Source organism: Ooceraea biroi, chromosome 5 (assembly GCF_003672135.1).
Source record: "Ooceraea biroi isolate clonal line C1 chromosome 5, Obir_v5.4, whole genome shotgun sequence".
Classification (NCBI taxonomy): domain Eukaryota; kingdom Metazoa; phylum Arthropoda; class Insecta; order Hymenoptera; family Formicidae; genus Ooceraea; species Ooceraea biroi.
In genome coordinates this window covers 4,558,979-4,580,020 of record NC_039510.1, presented here as the reverse complement: position 1 = coordinate 4,580,020, position 21,042 = coordinate 4,558,979, and the positions used below count along the sequence as shown (strand labels likewise).

The 21,042-nt window shown below is 45.4% G+C and overlaps 1 protein-coding gene across 2 annotated transcripts in view; it reads right to left on the bottom strand.

Annotated features, from left to right (window-relative positions):
* LOC105287618 (kinesin-like protein CG14535) overlaps positions 1-21,042 on the bottom strand; it is a 218,458-nt gene that overhangs the window by 8,992 nt on the left and 188,424 nt on the right. For both annotated transcript variants that reach the window (XM_026969485.1, XM_026969486.1), the window contains exons 4-5: positions 12,992-13,085; positions 7,599-7,796 (exon numbers count right to left, since the gene is read on the bottom strand). In XM_026969485.1, coding sequence (XP_026825286.1) covers positions 7,599-7,796; positions 12,992-13,085 — 292 coding nt within the window. The remainder of the gene's footprint in view (positions 1-7,598; positions 7,797-12,991; positions 13,086-21,042) is intronic.

Below are 21,042 nucleotides of genomic sequence, written 5' to 3'. Positions count from 1 at the left end.
CATATAAATTTCCCAACTCCTTGACCGAGGGTTGACGCAAACGGCTCCGAAACGAAGCTTAAACTTCGCGACTGGAACATGACGCCCCGAAATTCACGACACGCTACACTTCGAGGTAATAATAAGGACCCGGGCCTGGTCTAGCCGGCGTTGCACGGATATACGTGACAGATCTATGTGTGTGCGCGCCGCCCGCGTATATAATAATTCACACAGATACGTAGCGTGGATGTACGGTGCAGGAGCGGCGTAGCAATATCCATAAAAGGGACCGGAGGATGTAATATTACCGGCATCTGTGCCCTGTGGTGCGGAAGTACTGTGAGGAAAGAGACGACGACGACGATGACGACGACGGGCACCGCGACAACGAGTACCGCGAGTGTGAGGTAAAAGGGCGATCCGCGAGCGGCACTCTCCTCTCGGCGCGGAGATGCATGATGGACGCGGTTTCTGCTTTTAGGGCAATCCTGCGAGCGGGTGAGTTTGGCGCACGCTCACGGGGGGTGTCTGCGAGGGCTCGAGAAAAGGTACGGCCGCACCCTTCGTCTGAATAAATCGTTTTTCGACGCGTTTCGAATACAGTTCTCGTTTTCGGCTCCCTTCTCGATTGTACCAGTCTTCGTCGTCTTCGTCCTCGTCCTCGTCGTTGTCGTCGCTGTGGCAAAAGGGCAGTAAAGGAAATCTGTTTCGCCTTTCCGGACGGCCGGCTGCGTCCCGCTACGCGACTTGTTTCCCGAGCCGCGTAATATTTCCACGAGAAGTTTCTTGCCCCGAGCACGCGTGACGTATCGTTATGAATCAGAGCCCTTCGGACAGTTTTATCCGGCTTGCATCGTTATTAAAGGCGGCGACCGCTGTTACGGGATTTCTCGGCGCCGGAATTCGGGGGTTGTTGGATGGCGTCTTGGATAGCGTGAATCGCTTCGTTATTGCGATACTTTAAAGGCAACGGTAATGTTGGATCATCAGAGTGCACGTTACAGATATAATACTGTCATTTTAATATCACCATTTCACATTACGAGATAAGAGGATCGTTTAATATTACGAGACCTTCGAAGTTTGATAAGATAATCTTTTTTTTAATAAAAAAGTTTAGGCTAATGACAATACCATCGTTATGCACGTCTCGACAAATTCTTTAATCCACCGCGTCGCAGAGAGATAGCCGATCGAAGAGGTATTACGTGGAACAGTGAACCGAGAACAGAATTATGCATGTAGCTCTTTCTGGAACAAAGCAATTTTGTCCTTTACGGTTTAATAACGCCTTACGAGTTCCTGACGGTTTAATATCCTGAAACACTTTCATTTCATGGACTCAGTAGATAGTGCGAGACAGAATGCGACGCCCCTGGTCATTGACGCGAGTTCCCTGAGGTCCCTTCCTTCGACGATGCAGCACATAGAATCTGTATTATACAACGTGACCTCTCGGGAAATTGATCTTTATAACAGTTGTAAAAATTTTATCGCTATCGACGCTGTTCGCGAGCTTTCGACGCTCAAGATATCCGTCGCATAAGAGGCGCAAAGGTATAAAACCGATTAGACGACCAACGTCATCGAATAATATTCGAAGAGTGATAACTCGCCGAGAGAGCGTCCGCCACGTTTAGGCATCATACATCACTCGAAGTGTCCTTATTTCTTCGTTCACTTGGGCGCACGGGAGTGCATTATGGAGACGCGGCCGCGACCGGCTCTTCCAGAAGTGTCATGGTTGATATATCGACTGCGAGCTAGCAGGACCACTCTGCGCGCGCGGAATAAGGCGACTCGCTCGATGTCGCAGGACACCCAGTGTATCCACGTGCAATATCGCGGCTCACCCTTCCCCTGCGGTGGTGAAGAAGAGACGACTCGGGAGCCAGAAGAAAATTAACGAACCCTCGGATCGCGTATTAGAGTGGAGACACTCGAGCGGGTTTCGTCGCCGGAGAACGACGGGGTCTACGTGCTCAACGTACGCTCGCTGAAATAAGTGTTGCCAGAGAATATTACCCCCGTGCGCTGGACGAACGGCGCGGATATGCGAGCGACGTGAAAGGGTTGGCGAAAGTTCTACCGCGAAGGAGCCGGGATTAATGGGCGAATTATCGCTTGTCGCCGAAATTCGACGGCGTGCCTCACACCCCGAGATGAAGAGGCGTGTTCCTCCGTATTTTCCCGGGGTGTAAATCACTTTCCGTCGTAATGCGCGCACGCGGCCGCTCGTTTAGTCGGCAACTTTATTTTTTGCGCCGGCGGGAAGTCCCGCGGGGAGAGCTTTTAATGTAAACTGCGCTTTTGATTTAAAGCCACGGATTTATCGTTTCTCCTTTCGAAAAGTCAACGCCACGTATAATATCCAGTTTGCTGCACGTTCGTAGTTGCGTGCTTTGCCAAAATTTCACTTTATTTCCTACTTTAACGCTCTTTCCTTGTTTGCGTCATCGCGTCGTGACACTTTTAATTTTTCTATAGGTAATATACATTTATTAACGTTCTAGCGTGTTTAATTATCGCCGAGTTCAACGCGAGTCGCTTCCTTCACCTAGGGGATAATTCGCCGCAAGCATTCCCCGTAACTTTTACGAGGGGATAGGCTGTACGGATGTACTTTGCAGTGAGCAATTAAAGAAAACCGTCGTCTTATGTACCGGGTGGCTTCCGAGCGAACAGTGTCGGGCAATGGACCGTGGCCGACTTCCCCATGGGGAAGGAAACTTACGGCCGTTTCGAGAATGGTACGCCTTCCACTCGACACTTTAACGGCGCCTGCCTTTTGTGCCTCACGTACACGACATACCGTCGGTTACGATCCTGATGATCTTAAGTCAACCTGTTAGGAACATGTAAACCTGTAATTTTGAGACACGGTTTAAAATTAAACACAGTTTAAATTTAAAATAGTGGATTGTAAAAGAAGGGTTTCTGGAGAAAATAAATGATGCAAGAAATAATTACAAACTCTCTCTAACTGTAATGAATATATTAATGTTAGATAAATTTATGTAGAAACTTTTTTAATTTAAACGAGAAATTTTAGAAATTAATATTAACATTCGCAAAATCATTTAGAAAGGGTAGCTTTATTCATATCGATTTATGATAAATTGTTTCTCGATGGTGCGATTGTGATTACGCGCTGCCTTAGAAATTATTTGATTGAATATTGAAAATTGAAAATTGAGAGCAAGAGTCGTGGTAACAACTCTGATAGTTTATCAAACTGTTGTATTTTCCATGCTTCTAGTCGATGCGGTATCGCGGTTACTGTTTGCGGTGTGATGACAGTTTAAATTGAGTATTAACAAACGATTCGTGTAACTGAATATTCGTAAAATGATAGTCGGCGTAGTGGTGAATCGTTTCAAACTTTGGTTGACATTTCCTGCTGCACTGTTTAATTTGAGATTTATCAAAAGAATGTTAACACAAAATATGTTTATGCAGTTGAAGGAATTTTAAGAAACCTGTTTGAATCAATCTGATTAATAATTTAACTGCATATTTGAATGTTTATTTTCTTCTCAAAGCTTCGACTGAGTTTTTTCAGAGACAAACCACTTCATCTCTCTTCCCGAAATAAGTCGATCGCGCCGTGATTCGAGCGGTGATTTTTCACGTTTCATCTGGGATACAGCTGAGGATGAGAGGATAGGAGGATGGGAATGTTGTATCCTGTGCAATCAAGAAAGCACGGAATGTAAAACGCCGTGCAGCAACCCCCGTCTCGCACATGTCGCTGTCCTTTCCTACCCCTTTTCACTTTCCTCCCTTTCAATTCGCCTTCCCCCTGCAGTTTTTTGCGCTTTTTCCTTTCGTCTCACTTTTACGTCGTACACGCTAAAAGCCGCGCGCAAGCGAGTCAGCGCGAAAAAGAGAGAAAGACGTTTTGTTTCTTCTCTATTATTCCTCACCCTCGCCCTTATCTTCGCGAGACCGATACGTGGGAGAAATATAAAACAATAACCGGAATTATCGCGGACGAGGGACGGGCGGATAAAAAATATTCTCTGTCGTTCGCGCCAGACCGCCCATTGATATGCACATACGGCCAATTAAAATGAATACGATTCGAGGGAATCTGCCACGCGGGAATTCGTATAGTCAAGCTCAAAGCCCGTTTCTTCCAATTGTCGAATAAACAGGTAATCGGATGTTAGTGATATTATCACATCAGTAGAAATAAGATTTTTATCGAAAAAGTAAATAATCGTACTTTACTATTAAAAAATATAGATTTCTTTTCCTCTTATTTGCAAATGTCAAATCAAGATTTATTGCATCTTACGAAAACTGTACATCTTTGATGACGCTATTATACATTTCCGCATCAATTACTTCAAAATCTTTAATATTTCAGAATTTGCGTTTTAATGTAGTGATGAAAAGATAATTCTGGCTCGCTTTGTTTATCAATTTCTTGCGCGAAAGGACTTATTGCGTATATATAAAGCATGATATTCAAAATTATTTTGCCGAATGAGAGAAAATGGCTTTTGCATCGGGAAAGAGAAAGGGAGAGAGAGGTATTACGGATTAATAACAATATATTAATATATTTATGCCGATGTATCGTGTTCTCCTATGCTTATGTAGCATCATGCACCGGTCGATATTCTCGTTGATATGTTTATTATTTATTTCACAAACTATACGTTATTACTGTAAATATCCGGCTTGATTGCAGATAACTGCCACGAATATAATTACATTATTAAACAATCAGAACGATATAATGATCGACTCGAATGATCTGCAAGTGATTTTTCGAACAGGTTATCTACAATAATAATGATGTATCGCCTGCGCGATTATTTTTTTAAGAGCATCTGGTATTTAATAGAACGCCACATTGAATACAATAAACTAGTAAATACGCTTTTAGTAACCATTTGAGCGACTGGACATTTGCACATTACTGATTAATGTGCTAATGGAAAAAACAGCTCTGATATTTATAATATTAATATTAAATGTGCATGTATAAATTGCATTAAGGGATGAATAACGCGCGCGCATTCATGTATTGTATGATGTATATCCGGGAGAGAGGGGAGGGAGGGTAAGTCATATGTTTATAACGGCGAATATAAATCGGCAGCAGCGGCACAGGTTACTTATTCACGAATGCATTCATTTGTGACACCCGGCGTGAACAAGTTGCGGCTCCAGTTTTAAGCTCAGCTAAGTGTTAAATATTCCGCCGCAAGTTGCCTCAATTATTGCATTAAGGGCGTAAGCTTAATTAAATATTCCATTGCATACAGTTACGAGTAACAAAGTAAACCTTTGCTCGGAGACATTCTCCCCCTTTTCGTCGGCGGCGCTCGCGTAAGATCCGGGCCGTCGAAAACTTTAAATAATTACCAGGCGGGATTATCAAGTTCCTCGGGGAAAACGCGAACTTGGAGGGTGCCGCTACTCGACTTAAATCTCGAACGAAGAACGCGCTGGTTGCAGCACAGTGGCGTAACTAATGTCCTCGTATGTTAAGCAAGAAAAGATAAAAAAAAAATACAAGATAGAAAAGGGATAAGATGGATAGATTGGAGGAAAAAGGAAAGATGAATATAAATAGAGATACGAGAAAGAAAATAATGGAAGATTGAAAGTTGTTACACGCACTTATGTCTTACGTTATATTTCATTTTCTTGAGATACACAAGTTATCCGCGTATTATCATTTAAAATAATCGTGGAGAGCTGGAAGAACCGAAGAGCAAACGAATCCTTTATTTGGAATACGAAGAGTGAAGAGAGGCTCAAATACCAGGCTACGCCACTGATACCGAGTCGAAATAAGATTTGGAGGAAGAAAGAGGAAGAGGACAGCTGAAACAGGAAGGATAGATTTACAAAGTCAAGATAGTCCTATAGATACAGGTTAATTATTTAATAAGCTGGAAAATTAATTCCATCGCATCTTAATTAGTCCGGGGAGAACGGAAAGGCGCGCGACGCGGTCGTTAAGCCAGCATTCAAACGACGCATCTAACGCGAGTTTTACGTGGAGTGCGCGCATCGCACGTACCCGGAACATTCGGTAACTTACACTAATAAACGTCTTAATTCCCGCGGCTATGAAATCCCCGAGGAGATGCCTCGCGACATAACAGACAATTAGGTTTTAGCGTGCCCGAGAGAAAATACACTCGATTCTACGCGCTGGAGAGTATCTCTACAATCGTAATATCGAAACTGAGAATATATTCTCTTGTTTTACGTATCGAGGATGCATGGGAAATCGATATTTGCAGAAGATTCTCTTGACAATAAATTTGTCATAAACGCATCGCTGACAATCTTCTGAGAAGTTCTTCCTTCTCTTTGTCCAAGTTATTTCCGCAGGTAATATATGATGAAGAAACAGGTCGAGAGAATATCGGAATTCGCAAACACGAGACGTTTAGTTGCAGACATTTATCCGTATATTTGATCCGTACAGCTAGATTATAACTGGTGCAATGTCCGACATCGGAGAGATATCGCGCGAATTTATGGATCACATTCTAGAAGACAAGAAGGAGGATGTTCCTGAGCGGACAGCTCAGTTAATTTTCAGGGCGATGCTCTTGACGGGAGAGCTTTGACGATCGTTCCCATAAGTGCACCATAGCAATTCACCCTCCAAGGAAGCGACTCTTTATTAGTCCGGCGAGTCCTTAGCTTCTCTTCTCTTCGAGATGTGTGGCATAAAAGGAGCAGATAACAAAAGTAAAATAGAGAGAGGGAAAGAGAGAGAGAGAGAAAGAACGCGGTCGGGTGGCGGTCAACTTGAAGTAAGGGGAGGAAATAATCCTGCCCTTCAATTTTACGGACCAAATCGTCCACTCGGCCGTCCGTGAAGACGAAACCAAATTGCGGCCGAATGCCGACTATCGTCCTACTTCCTGAATATTACCGCGGAATCCTCCGTGCATCACTTTCGGTTGGTGGAGGACAATCTCGTTCCATGCTCTCGAGGATCGGCCACACGACCGGTTTTCGTCGGGAACCGATTCGGGAACGTCGGAGGTCGTCCTCGTCGGACCAATGCGCGTATCAGGCAAATGGAACGTGCGAGCCATTGCAATTTCCGTATGCGGCTCTGCGGTCCGGCCGTGTCCCGCGTCTTTAAACTCGATCACGGCCATGAAACGTTCGCATTTTCACGGAGATCGTTGCCGGTCGTTCCCTCGATAAAAGAAAATTCTGCGGGAAGTAAAATGAAGGATTCTCCAGGTCGACATTTTGCAGATTTCTCCTACGATGTTCTGCACGTTGAATTGCGAGATACTTTAATTTGTATACTATTGTATACTAACAATCGCAATTTAAGTTCTGATTTTATTTATTAATGATGCATTAGTTAATTTATATCTGGATAATTCTATCCTGAAGAAAGTTCGACATTTTTTCGAACGGAGACGAGTGCTTCGTAATCCACTCATGATATAACATGTATACAAGTATATATATACCATGTAATATCTACGTCGTTTGTCGCGGATCGGCGCTAAGTGGATAACGTTAATTGGCCAGGAACGAGAAGAGACGCCGTGAACAAAAAGTCCTGGGCTCTTTCACGCGAGGACACTTGCCGGCTAATTGGAAGGATTACTCACCGTTCGCGTGCGCCGCAAGCAGGTCTCTCAGTTGTTGCTGGCCGGTGGTCAATTCCACGCAGCTGACCCGTACACTGAACCTGGCGCCGGTTCGCTGGCGTTGCTCGGATATCCCACGGAAGAGCCACGCTATGGCGCAAGGGATTGCACCCAGTGTGTGACCAGCCTCCGGTGTGCCTAGCATGGTGTGCGACTTGCCTGAATTAGAGCAGAGAAACTGTTAGACATTCTCGCTGATTACGTGAACCGCGGGATTACTGCTTGTATAGACGTTGTGTAGGCGTTAAAGGCGCGATGTAAATGTAAATGGTGCGACTGAAAATTATTCATCGCGATTAATAGTAAAACCGATTGGTTTACACGAGTTGTGCCGGAAGTCGCGCGACTTCGATTCTCCCGAGTACCTTGTTGCACATTGATGATCAATTAAATTTGTAATTAGCCATTGAAAAGAGGTATCATATTTAGGAAGAGCGTGCAATAAAAATCGAATATTTTGTACTCCCTCATAAGCGTCGATGAGCGCGCGATGAGCGGTCAAAGCTAATATTTCGAATGATCCTTGCCGGACTGACGGATTTATTGACGCAGGGATCGTATTAACGCCCGTAACTGCTGCCACCGGTGCGACCGGTATGTGGACAAGCTTCATTGTTGATTGGCATAATCGTGATTTCCGCCTCCCTCGCGCGTGTCGCGACGAATCAATTCACATGGCCGAGTTCGAAAATCCCGTTTATGTACGCGGCCGGGCTGGGTGCAATAATTGCGATGCCAGATTTGCGGTCGGACACGAGCGGGCCGTTTAATTTGTTTACTATTTCGCGAACGGCACTGTGTATATGCATGTATGTATGTATATACGTATATATATGTGGATACGTTTAAAATGACTAGAATGACAATCGGTCATTGCGCCAAAATAGAAGAGCGAGAATTTGCAGGAACAGAATTTTACCGAAATAGAAGTAGCTTTTTGCAACAGCGCGCGAGTCAGATATTAAAATTAATCGGCACGTCATTACAGCCCGTGCGCGCAAAAACGGCGGGGCGTTTGACGGCGACAGCGGCATGTATTGCAGCGAGCGCGGAACTTTAGCGTGAAACTTCCGGCGAAATTGAAAGCGGTGCTCAAACGCTCCACTATTGACAGAGAAATAAAAGAGCTCTTATTAAAATCATAAAACAGTCGGACGAGAGCGGAGACGACTTACGGTAGAAAAGTGGGTGGAGGCTTACGATATCCTAGGGGTTGGCGCGGAGGGTGGCGGAGAGCCGTGGGCAAAGGCGGAATAATGGAAAAGCAGCAGCCGCCGTTGAATCTTAAACGTTATTTAATTGTCTTAATGTAAGACGGTGAATTATGTTGTTATTTAATTAGAAGCGCGGGAGACAGGAAAACGAGAGGGTTCGAGACCGTCTCGCCGGTAACGGACCTCTCGCGTTTCTCTCTCGGGAAACTTACCCGGCAATCCATGCTTCGGAAAATTTGCGCATCGCCGCCGGCGAGATTCGAGTGGGCAAACCGCAAAAATTCCGCAAGAATTTGCGCTATGCCGCCACGAGGCTCGCGACGACGACGAGGCAGAAAAACGGAGCGGAGACTGCTGCATTCTCGGGCGACCGACGATCGACACTTGCACGCGAAGATACTTTGAAGCGAGTGCGAGCGATAATTAAAATTCCGCTCGGGTATCCTGTTGCGCGAGAAAAACGTCAACACGGATTGCATCGTGACATTAATTACGGGTTCGTTAATTCCCGTGTCGTTTTTTATCGTTTCTTCTCGATAAGCAATCTCATATGTTTCGAGATATTCTATTAAAGCGAAGTAATATTATATTCGGGATTGCATTAATTGATTTATTTGTGAGCAATTAGGGGCTTAACGATTATCGTTTCAGGTTTCCGGTTTGCAAATGAATCACCGAACGTTATTATCTCCCGATTCAGCTCTACGAGCTTTCAGCACAGAAACTTTTAGCTTATACAACCATATATTTATGAAGAGAATTTTTTAAGATTTACGCTTCAATTTACTGTAAGAAAAATAATACACTCGCGCATTGCATCGAGCTTTATATCGTGTACACGCATAATTGGCAGGAACCAGAATCCTTTAAGCCGTGTAGGGCAGAGCCGAAACGAGAGGAGCACGCGCACATTCCTTTGACTGAATCGCTTACTAAGGTTATCACTGTCAAAGCCTCATGTTTTTGAGAGGGGGACGAGAGGGTGGTCTCGGGTGCATCAAGCACGCGTGCTTCTTCCCCTTGCCATCGTCGTTGCATAATCCACTTTCACGGTCGTTCCACGATCTCAAAGGGTTTGGCAGGGTATCTGCGCGCGCGCACAGGGTAATTAGGAACGCGCTACAAAGTACAAACGGGACCATTGTCGTCGCTATATCCGTGTATAGCCCTCCGCTCGCCCTCTGTCCCTTCGCGAGAGACAAGTCCCGTTGCTTTGAGAGCGCAAGTTTCTCTCATCCCACGTTCTTCTTTTTCGCCCTCTTTTTCGTCCTTTCACTCGTCTTCCTCCACGTTCTCCCCATCTCGCCGCGGCTCCCATCCCCGAGAGCTCTTTGCACGCGATTTGTCAGACCGCGGATGACGAAGGCGCGTGTACGCGAACGACGTACGTACTCGGTTGGCGAACGCATCGCGAAATAAAAGGCGTGCGCCGTTCTGAAGATCGTCGAGCAGATTAGATTGCCTCCGTAGGGTGCGTTCCTTCCACCTCTCACAGATCCACGCAAATCCTCCCCTTGGACTTGTCTTCCTCCTCGGTTCTAACCGTGCGGTCGGTCTCTCTTTCCCGTCATCCTTTTTCTCGTCGAGAACGATGGCGTGAGGAGGCAAAGGGTTAGCGGAAGATCGGACTGAAAAGGAGACCGAGAAGAAGTCGGAGGAAGCGAGAAAGGAAAACGCGGGATTCGGGAAGCGCGAGGAAATGTGAGAGGGAGAGAAACGTTCACGTAGCGATGATCAAAAGCAGTTTGCTCGCGGACTTGCCTGAAGTACCTTTTGGAAGAGAGAAGAAGAGACAGAGAGAGAGAACGCGAGAGACGGGGGAAAAATTCACCGTGCGAGTTCGTTTGGCTTCCTTTTACGTGGCTCTTTGTCTATGGTCGTTACGTTCTTATCTCATAGATGCGCCTCCTTTTATTTTCGACTTTATCGATTCCTCTCCCCCGCTCGACTGCGCGAACTTGGACGTTGCGGACCGACGATTCCTCGACGCGCCGCGGAATTATGAAACCATATCGGTCCAAGAACGAGGGAGACCCTTTAAAGGCCGCAGCGCTTTAGGGAATTGCACGCGCATTCGACGATGAAGTAAATCTTGAAAGTAAAGTTCCTCCGGCGGTATTTTGCTCGCGTGATTTCGGGGAGAATTTATCAAGAATTTATTACGTGTGGGGACTTTTGTAACGATCTGTAACTCCACTTTCGTAATAACGAGATCTGTCCGGTTCGATTAATATTATCTTACTTGCATATACCGTGTTTAAATAAGATTCCATCTATCTGTCTGTCTGTATAAATATAAAAAATCCTCCGACGAGAAACATAGAAAGTGCCAAGAAACCCGTCACGAGAGAGTATCATTTTACAAAGTTTAATTGGTTCTGATACCGACTGCAGGAGCGAGCGCAAAGGCGTCTATCGTGTTATCAGAACTTTAGTCGGTCGATATCAAAAATATTTTAACGAGCATCGTCTGCGATTGCGATATTAACGAGGATTCATTGTCGATTTTTTTGGCAGAATTATAAAAACGGTTCAAAAAACGAAAATATTTCCACTGCCGATGCATGGTTTTCCTTGAATAATCATATTTATAACTTTTATGTGTAAAATAACTACATATTCATTGCCCTTTTACTGAAAATATGTTTCGATCAATAAACGTGTGCTTTAAAATTTGCGCTTTACGCAAAATGACTGTAGTATTCTCAGTAAATTCGTTAATCCAATACTCGTCCTCGCGCAGAAAATGAGCGAACAGGATGTGCAGGATCTCTCGAACTGCATTAAGATTCGGAAAATCGGAGGGAGAGAGTGTGTCCCAGTGGCATACATTATCACCATTCCTTCCGGTTTCGTCTCCTCGTTCTTCATTCGCATTCCTCTTTGTGTCCCCGGTTCCTTCCCTTCTCTCGCACTCTTTCCGCGCCGACATTACCACCCGGGGAATCTCGCGTACTTTCCACGCATAATCGTGCATTTGCATGCAAACTCGATATCACTACTTAAAATGTAAAACAACTCTCCGCGCCTTCACTGGCGTGTTTCTCGCAGGACGAAGAGGAATCGCGCGAACGAAGGTAGGAGGATCTGAATAGAAAATCTTCGCGATATTTCTCTCTCGAGAGAACATGCTCGAATAATTTATTTCACGGGTCAAGAAAAGCGTGCGTATCGAAACGTCTACGAACGAATAACGATGCTCCAGCAGTAAAAAGAGAATTTAAATTGCTGTCGCGTTAATAATACAAGATTCTGCCCTACAAGAATACAAGAAAACTCGTCTCATCGATCTGTAGTTATGTTTAATCTATAGTTATCCAAGGATCTAAATTCTAAATGATAAAGTTCATTTAGCCAGTGTTGATAGTATTAAACAAGAAAAAGAAATATATATTGTAAAATAATTACAATATAACTAAAACAGTAAAGTAACTAAAACAGCTAGAATTTCATAATGACTTAGCTCTTGTGTAGCATAATAATTTCGATATTTTATTGTTGTCGTATTAATCCAAAGACGAAGTCGTGTTCTTTGTTTCGTAGATGTCGCGATTATTTTGTTTCAGAAAGCGGAGTGTCGTCCAATTGCATCGGGCTCTTCGAGGAGCACCGGGGATAAGTACTCCTGGGGAGCAAGTAGTAATATGGTAGTGGAACCCATTTTGCATTTGACGGCGTTAAGAGGCCCGCGGGATGAAAATTCTGCGAGAGATATTCACGTTTCGCATAATTATTTTTATTCTCCACGACGCGTTTCGCGCAGTCGAGTACCGATGCCAGCGTTACCTCGCCAACGCAAAGCGCGCGAGAGCTCGTCGAATAAAGCTGGCGAGAGAGCTCCAGCAGCGGACTATTGTCTCGACTCGCGCGGGTTCTAAGATATAGGCGTTATTTCTCGGAGTGCGGGAGTCTATTAAATTCCGAGAGAGCTCCGTAACGTCTTTATATGTGCGCTCGAGAGGTGCAGCATGCGAGGACGTTGCCCGCGCAACATATCGTATCTTGTGCAATTTGCAATAAACTCGGGAAACTGAGGCAAACGAGTCATTGAGCACAAGATAAGAATTAAAATTCCTAATCAGACGCGTTAAATCAGAAAGGGAGAAAGGAGTACGTAACGTCATAGGTCTTTGAACTTACCCAAACCAGCGTGTCCGAAGCAAAACAGGCAACCATCGGTCCCGTTGATGACCGCGTGAATCACATCCGTCAGAGCGCTCGAACAGATCTCGGTCTGAAAAGAAATATAACGAACGAATGTATACATATTTGACGATCGCCGAAACTTAATTAAGAAGTGATCAATTAAATGCGATTGTAATCAATTTCGTGCAATTTCGAAATTCAAACTTGGAATTATCGTCGATTCTTGCGTTTGAAACGCCAGTGCAATTTTAGGTCGACCGAGTGGACGCGATTTTAATTGCGTTCGCCTCGTAATAATATCGCGACGGGAGAACAGAGAAAGGCGGAACAGCAAGCATTTTCGTGGAGAAGAGCGGCACGCCCGGACTCCCGTAAAGTGCTTAAGAAAGCGTAGGGCCGGGTTTAATAAACGCGCGTAACGTCTCCGGAGTGAAAAGTGAAGTAGAGGAACTCGTGGGGGGAGGGAAGACGTTGCGAGATTATAGGAGATGGCCCTTTGTTTGCTCTTAATATATTCATAGACTAGAAAAGACTTTTCTCAGGCTGGAAAATAACGCTCTCAAGCTCAAGCAAGACCGTCACTCTTCGGAAAGGGCTGGTCCCTGGTTAGAGAATTGTGGACGACCGGCCGACCACTGATCGGGATTTCGAATATCGACGAAACTCGGGGAAGGTAGAGACCCGCGAAAATCAGAGGGTCGTTCGTTCAGGAGGCGTGTTCCGCGAATTTCCTGCGGAAGCTGCCGAGGATTCCCAATCGGGCTTGCGGCTGATGCGTCGCGATCGATATAGAATGCCGTTAGGACGACCATTCTTCCTCGCCTCTTAACAAACGCAAGCCCGAACACGGGAGAGAGAAAGAGAGAAAGAGACGAAGAAACGAAAAGGGGTTCCGCAGTTTGCAGGGAAAATCGACAGGAAGATGAGGACGTGTCGATGCCTCGACCAAACAAGATTGAAATCTTCGTGGACGAGAATCGGATGAGCCCGAGATGGAAAAAGGGACGTGCGCGAGAAAAGAGAAAGCACGAGGAGGCAGAAGTGTATCGGGGGATCGGAAAGGGGATGTTCCGGAAGGACGGTCGAGATGGAGAGTCGAAGTAAGGTAACGGGGGTGTCATAGGAAAAAGAGGGAGAGAAAAAGAGACCGACGACGGCCTTCTCTTCCGTCTCCCTTTTCCTTTCCCATGACGGCGAAAGGATAGGGAAATAAGGAGTCTAGTCCCTTTCCCAATATGGTAATGCCAATCTGTCGCTGCTCGTTTTCAAAGAGGGCGGTACAGCGTGTAGCCGCAAACGAGTCTGCCGATATCGCCGTGGATTTACACCGATTCACGGCCGACGAAACTGCCTTTCCTTTTCACTGCGCCTTGATAAAGGAATTCTGGACAGGGAATTGCTCGTTGATTTATGCGCGGGTGATCGCACGTCAATTAAATTGAACTCCGCTGTTCGCACTTTGTCGCGAAGCCGTCATATATATTCTGACTTTTAGAGAACATAACTTAATAGTACAGGGTGTCCCATGGGAAGTTGCTGAAACTAATCAGCTGTCATTTTTAAACGTATGCAGTTATTGAAAAAACAAAAATTGCGTTGGAAAGAGGAAAGTCTGCAGTTTTTAATGGGTATAAATAAAATTTAGCAAAATGTTTGTATATTAGTTTATTTTATTAATGAAAAATATGCTAATAATCAAGTAAGCTAATGATAAATATTTTCAAAGTGTGCACCATCTGAATTTGTACAAAAATCAATTCTTTTACGAAAACTTGTGAAAACTTTTTCTAACATGTCGTCTTTAATGTTGCTGACGACCTTTTTAATAGCTACTACTAAATCTGACACTGTTTCTGGATTTCCGGCATAACAATGGTCCTTAATGTATCCCCAAAGAAAGAAGTCACATGGATTTAAATCCGGCGAGTACGGTGGCCATTCTAGCCCCCCCTGGGCAAATTTGGGGTATCCAGATCGATGACTCGATTGCCATAAACTTTATGGATTGTTTCGAAGACCTCCTGGGTTCGATGTGGTGTCGCTCCATCCTGTATGAAATGAAATCCTCTGACCAGGCCTCTTTTTTTTTGTATGAGGGAAGAATTGTGTTTCGAGAAGCTGCTTGTAACTTTCACCAGTGACTGTTGATTCGAAGAATTGCAGATAAATTCCTTTTACCGAGATCGCAGCCCATGCTGTTATTTTTTGTGGATGTAAAGGTTTAGCTAGGGAAACGTTGGGATTTTCCGACCCCCAAAATCTATAATTTTGTTTATTAACATAACCATTTAGCCAGAAATGTGCTTCGTCCGTGTAAATTATCAATTTTGCATCAAGTTCTCCATCTTCAAACATTCCATTTATCGTCTTGCAGAATTCCACACGTTTCGTCATAGCGCGTTTGGTTAGCAATTGATGCGATATTATTTGATAGGGATGCATTTTCAGGAAATGTTTTAAAATCCTGTGTAACGTTGTTTTGGATATTTCAAGAGCTTGGGCAGCTTTCCGAATGGAAGAATTTGGATTCTCTTCAAAATACTTCTTAATATCTTCAATGTTTTCTTCTGCAGCTACAGACACAGAAGGACCTGGCAGATCATGTCTACGGTCTTGAATAGTTCCATACTGCATAAAATTATCGATAATTCTGATAAAAATAACACAAAACATTATTTTAATGCAGATTTATTGCCAAAAAATGGAGTGACGTAACGCATACGTTTAAAGAAATAATAAATTCTAACCTTTTCAGCGTGTTTTCGCTCTTAACTTTGTGTTCCGTATTTAGTACGAAACCCCCTGTAAGCATTGCTATAAACTTTTCCTCTAGAAAGAAGCACTCGACAAGATAAATCTTTTCTTCCGTCGTCAGATTACTCATTTTGACGCGCACGGGCTTGCATCTACCACAACCAGAATAAAACTGCGGACACTCAGATGAACGACCGTTAACCGTAAGACCCTTTCTGAAGTCATGGAGGGGAGAAACAATCGTTTACTTTCAGCAACTTCCCATGGGACACCCTGTATATATAACGAGAGACTCATCTTTATGTAAAATCAGTTATTTCAAGCACAATATTTAATCTCCTTTATCTTCAAACCGCAGTGTTCATATTACTTGTTCTCAAACCAGTTGCTGCAAAATATTGATTTAATATCGAAGATATTTCGACGACGAGTGGAAAATGTCTAAACGTAATCAGACATTTCCTCTCATACGAAACCATACGGAATCGCGGGGGATCGGCGCGAAACTATATCTGACACTTACCACGGTGACAACAACGACATTCATAATTATAACGGGATCATCCCGAGGGATGTAAAGCAAACATATTTCACAGGTACCTGCGGAGCCCTCGCTCGCCAGGAGATCTCGCCCCCAATCTCTCTCTCTCTCTCTCTCTCTCTCTCTCTCTCTCTCTCTTTCTCCCGCCTGACCGAACCGTCGGCATGACAGTTAATGAAATACGTGACCGGAGCCACCGTCATAATCTCGAACACTTGATTTCGCGTCCGTGCGGTTGTAGCGGCGGGAGAAATTGCGGGAAGGGGGTCCTGGAAGCTACATTCGCGTGCGAGAGAGCCCATCGATGTCGGGCCTTTGAAAATTTTCACCAGCGAGAGAACGCCCCTCTGTGATGTCCACCCTCGGGCCAGACGCCCGTGCGTAATACTGTTTAACCCGCTCGCTCGCTCGGATTTTCGCCAGTTAAAAATGAGTAACAATAGCAATCCACTTCGGGCTTTGATGTCCTTTTAATAATCGAAATCTGCGGAATCGATGCGCGACGTGCAACCGAAAATAAAATCGGACGAAAATTAGTTAATTGGTCCAGTCGGCTCTTTGTGTCGCGACTGTCGTGAAACTTTTTTTTCGAATGAAGTTTCTTAGCGAGCCAGATGTGCAAGTTAGGATAATGGACGAACGAAGGAATCTTGCGATTCCTGTAATTTCGAGCCGATAGCTTCCTGAAAATAATTCTCTCGTAACTCATCAACGCTCCCTCTTACGATTATCGCGAGTACTGGCAATTGAGAAAAATCGATAGACGCGAACGTGACGTCTCAATCGCGTTCATCTCGAGAGCAGGAGGGGTAGTTTATTTCGAGGGACGGAGGGGTGGCGCGAATTAAAAGACACGCGCCGCGGTGTGACTTACAAGCGGCGTCGTGTCATCACGCTCGGTAGTCGTTTGAATTCGGTTTGCGCGACGCGTTTCGGTAACGCAATATTGGCGTACCGGACCGGAATACCAATTGCGCGGAGGGTCGAATGTGCCGCAACTCGGAGGCCTGTCTTCGTGAAGAAGAATCCGGCGACGAAGGTCGCTCACCGCCGCCCTCACTGCTTGCGATTTCGTCGACTTCGCTCTCCGTCGTCGAATCATCCGTTCTCCGTCCCTGCGTCGCCTTTCACCGAACGCGCGAAATGTAAAACTCGTGTCGAAAGTTTCTCTCGAAAAGAAGCTGGGAGGAAAACGCGCCTCGACCCTCATGACGCTCAAGTGGCACGAGCGCGGAGGGGTTCCCTTAATGGCTGGAAATAATCGAACGATTCTCCCGTGCCCGCGCCTCGCCAGCGAATCTCTTAATTCGCAAGTTTTCCAGATGCCTCGCCCGGCAGATGTCTCGGGGAGGAATCGGAGGTGACGTCTTCCGCCATGGACATTCCTCGACTTCCGAGCGCCCGGTGCTTTCACGGCTCGTGAACTTCGTGCTTCTTCCATCCAATGTGCTCGCGAAACACTTTTATTGCCGATAAGGGAATACGGCACGAAAAGTCTGCCTCTTTCAAGTACTTCACGCCATTTGTACGACGATAAACGCAATTAATCCACGCGAGAGGAAGTATTCCGCAAACAAGACTGGACCGTTGTTTCTTCCAACGAAGAAAGCATCAACGCGATTTAACATAGATGATATTATGTTCTTTTCAGTCGAATCTTAATGCGAGAGGTTCCACTTTTGTAGAGGAAATTACGACTAGAGGTATCGATCATAAGATTTGTACAAAAGAGAAATCACCTCGCTTCTCTTCGACAAGAAATATTGCTTCGTTTGCGTACCATAGCACCATAGCAGAACTTGCTATTTAGCGTTGCGCTTTTGTAAAAGCATAAACTAAAGCCTATCGCGGGTAAATTTACATAAGAGCATCGCGCATAAGCGTCTCGACCAATAAGACTCTCGGTATAAACTTGGCAGTACAATACAGCGGCTTACGTCGGGCGTTCCATTGGTCGACGCGTTTATGCGCTATGACGACGTTCTTATGCAAATTCCCGCGCGATGCTGCTGATGTATCAATATTAATTTAGCTATAGAAACAGCAGTGAAAGGCACGAAATCTCGTTAAGACGCGGAACGCCCGGAGGCGGCGTCGCGGAATTAATATTGTCATGTAAAACGAGCTGAAGCTCGAAATTTTGCATCGCGCGCGAGAACAAAATCCGGCTAGATCGGATGCGGTTCTATTTTGTTGCTATTTTAATATTCCGTGCGGAGCACCGTTCCTCTACGTCGTTCAACGAGAGTCAAATAAATGCGCTATTAAGTGGCGGTGCGCTTTTTCGGACGACAGATAATTATATCATCGCTTGTTTGTTCGTCGGTTCGGCACTCGCGCATCAGCGAATGCGAGTCACGTAATTTCTTCCTTCGGCGCGATCATGAACGCTAAAATGGGAAAAACGTGCTGAACAGAAATTTTGCTATCGATTGAAAAAAAGAAAGACGCGATCAGCATTTTTATCGTGGCCGACGTTAAATCATCTATTGTCAGCGTCATCGACCTTTTCACAATCACGCCAATCACGTGTGTTCGTTTCTGACAATTGCGGCGCGATCTCTCTTTTTCGCGCCTGCGAATGTTTCTTTTATAATGGCCCTGCGAAAATAGTCACTCGATAATTTGCGTTATTACATCTCTTTAGCTTTTTAATAATGAATGACGTTTTAATTGATCGATTTTGAGTCGATCAAGAAATTTCTCGTTGATATTATTGAAGCGGATTTTAGGATACTTTGCCTTTTTCTGACATTTCTAATATTTGTTTATCGGCCTGAATTGATATTTCTCTTCATATTTACAATTAACAGATTATAATGATTGATTAATTACAATGAACTGATTAAGAGTATTTATTTCTAAGTATTTATTTTCAGGACATAAAATAAAAATATAATTTACAGAACCAACTGCTTTTTCTTTCTTAATCGCGCTCGCGAGTTATCTTACGATAATCTCTCCGTTTTACCGTAACACTTTGGAGTGTTATTGGCAAGAGTAAGCAAGGCAGTAGCACATTTTTGTACGAGCAAGATGTAATCGCATTTGCATGTAGATGCTGGTGGCGCGGGCCACGGAATGTCTACGTTGTTCGATGAAAACCGTATCAAAAACAAACAGCCCTGAGGGGGTGCTTTTCGCCCTCGCATACGCGCGACGAGACACGAGCGGTTAGCGGTTGTAGACGAGGCACCGGGCGGGAGGGGTACGCGCGGCATGGGGAGTAAAATGTGCGAAACACACGCTTACGCACGTCCAGGAAATACCCCTGTCGGAATTTACGAGCCGGTAATTCCAAAAATTGCATTGCGATACGCGCTTTCTGCTCGGCATACCGTGATTCATTTTAACCTGTTCGTTTATAAATAATTCGCGCCGGCGGCCGCGAAAAACGGATCCTAAGCGGAGCCCGTGCAGCCACAGCGTGATCGATGACTAATAATTTAATAAATAACGACACACGGTGATTAAATGTCCGCGAATAAATAAATAATTACCGGAGCGAATTTTTTTGTAATTATCCACAGCGGAAACGAGCTGCATTCTTCGTGATACAGTCGCGACGAACGAATGATTAAAATTACTGCGCTACAGCGGGTCATTATCTACTCGCGGCTTGAATGCTGTATGTCAGTCATTGATAAACGAGCCGTACGATTATACGATGTACGCACGTGATAAAAATCGCCTCGATGCTGACAGATTCTCGCAGCAGTTTACGAAACGTCAGCCGATAAATTCGGAGGAAGCTCGCGGCTATGCCAATAAGCGGGGAAACCGGCGAGAGAGCCTGGTGGTTCGCCGCTCGCAGGCCGATCGCGTTTACATCGCGGAATTTTCGAGCCGTCGTCGGCGTGGTGGCGCGATAACTCCCGGGATAACAACTCGGAAAACTTTTCATCCACCTCCGGCAGCTGATCCGCGAAATGGTGCGCGGCGTGAGAGACGAGGACGCGCGCGGAGGGTGGCGCGGAAGGATGGCAGAGCCGGCTCGCACCCCTCCGTCGCGCGATGTCGTGAAATATGTCGCGATTTACACGGGAGATTGGCGTCATTGGCGCCTGGGGAGAGAGCGAGTGCCGTCCGCCCTGCGCTGGCGTTATCCCCTGGCCTACCGGATCTCACTCTGCTTTCCCCTCTCTCCGGTCCTCATCCCGTCGCCCTTTAACCCCTGCGCGGGCGGGAGTGGCTTGCCGGATCAAAAAAGCATTCGCGAAATCCCGGTGCCTGCCTGAGCGATGCAAAATCGAAACCGTGAGACCTCCCCTTCGGCAGCACCCCCTCCTCGCTTTTCAAACTTTCCTCTTCGTTGCTCGATTTTTTCACTTTTTTTTACCCGTCCCGTTCTCTCGATGATATCCGATTTCCTGAAAATCGAACCGCCTGACACTCCGAGAAGTATCATCCGATAATTCGATAATCCCCTCATTTCCGGTGTAGCGAATGTAGTCCATGAAATCTTGTTGGTAAATCTAATTTCACTCGCGAGTAATTACTACGACGGACGACGAGCTTATCAAATTCTCGCCGAGATCGGTGATTAGTGTCCGGAGAGTTCTTTTCGGCTGAACGGATCCGAGCGCGGGAAACGTCCCGTTCCGTTTTTGCGCCGCAAATGTCATTTTCACACGTCGTTATTCGATCCACGTCGCAACTGAGTGTACTCCGCGAGGACGGGGCTGATCACAGTTTGCCGTGGTCGTCTGTCATCTCCGAGATCCGGGCATCTCCGAGATGCAGTGAGGTG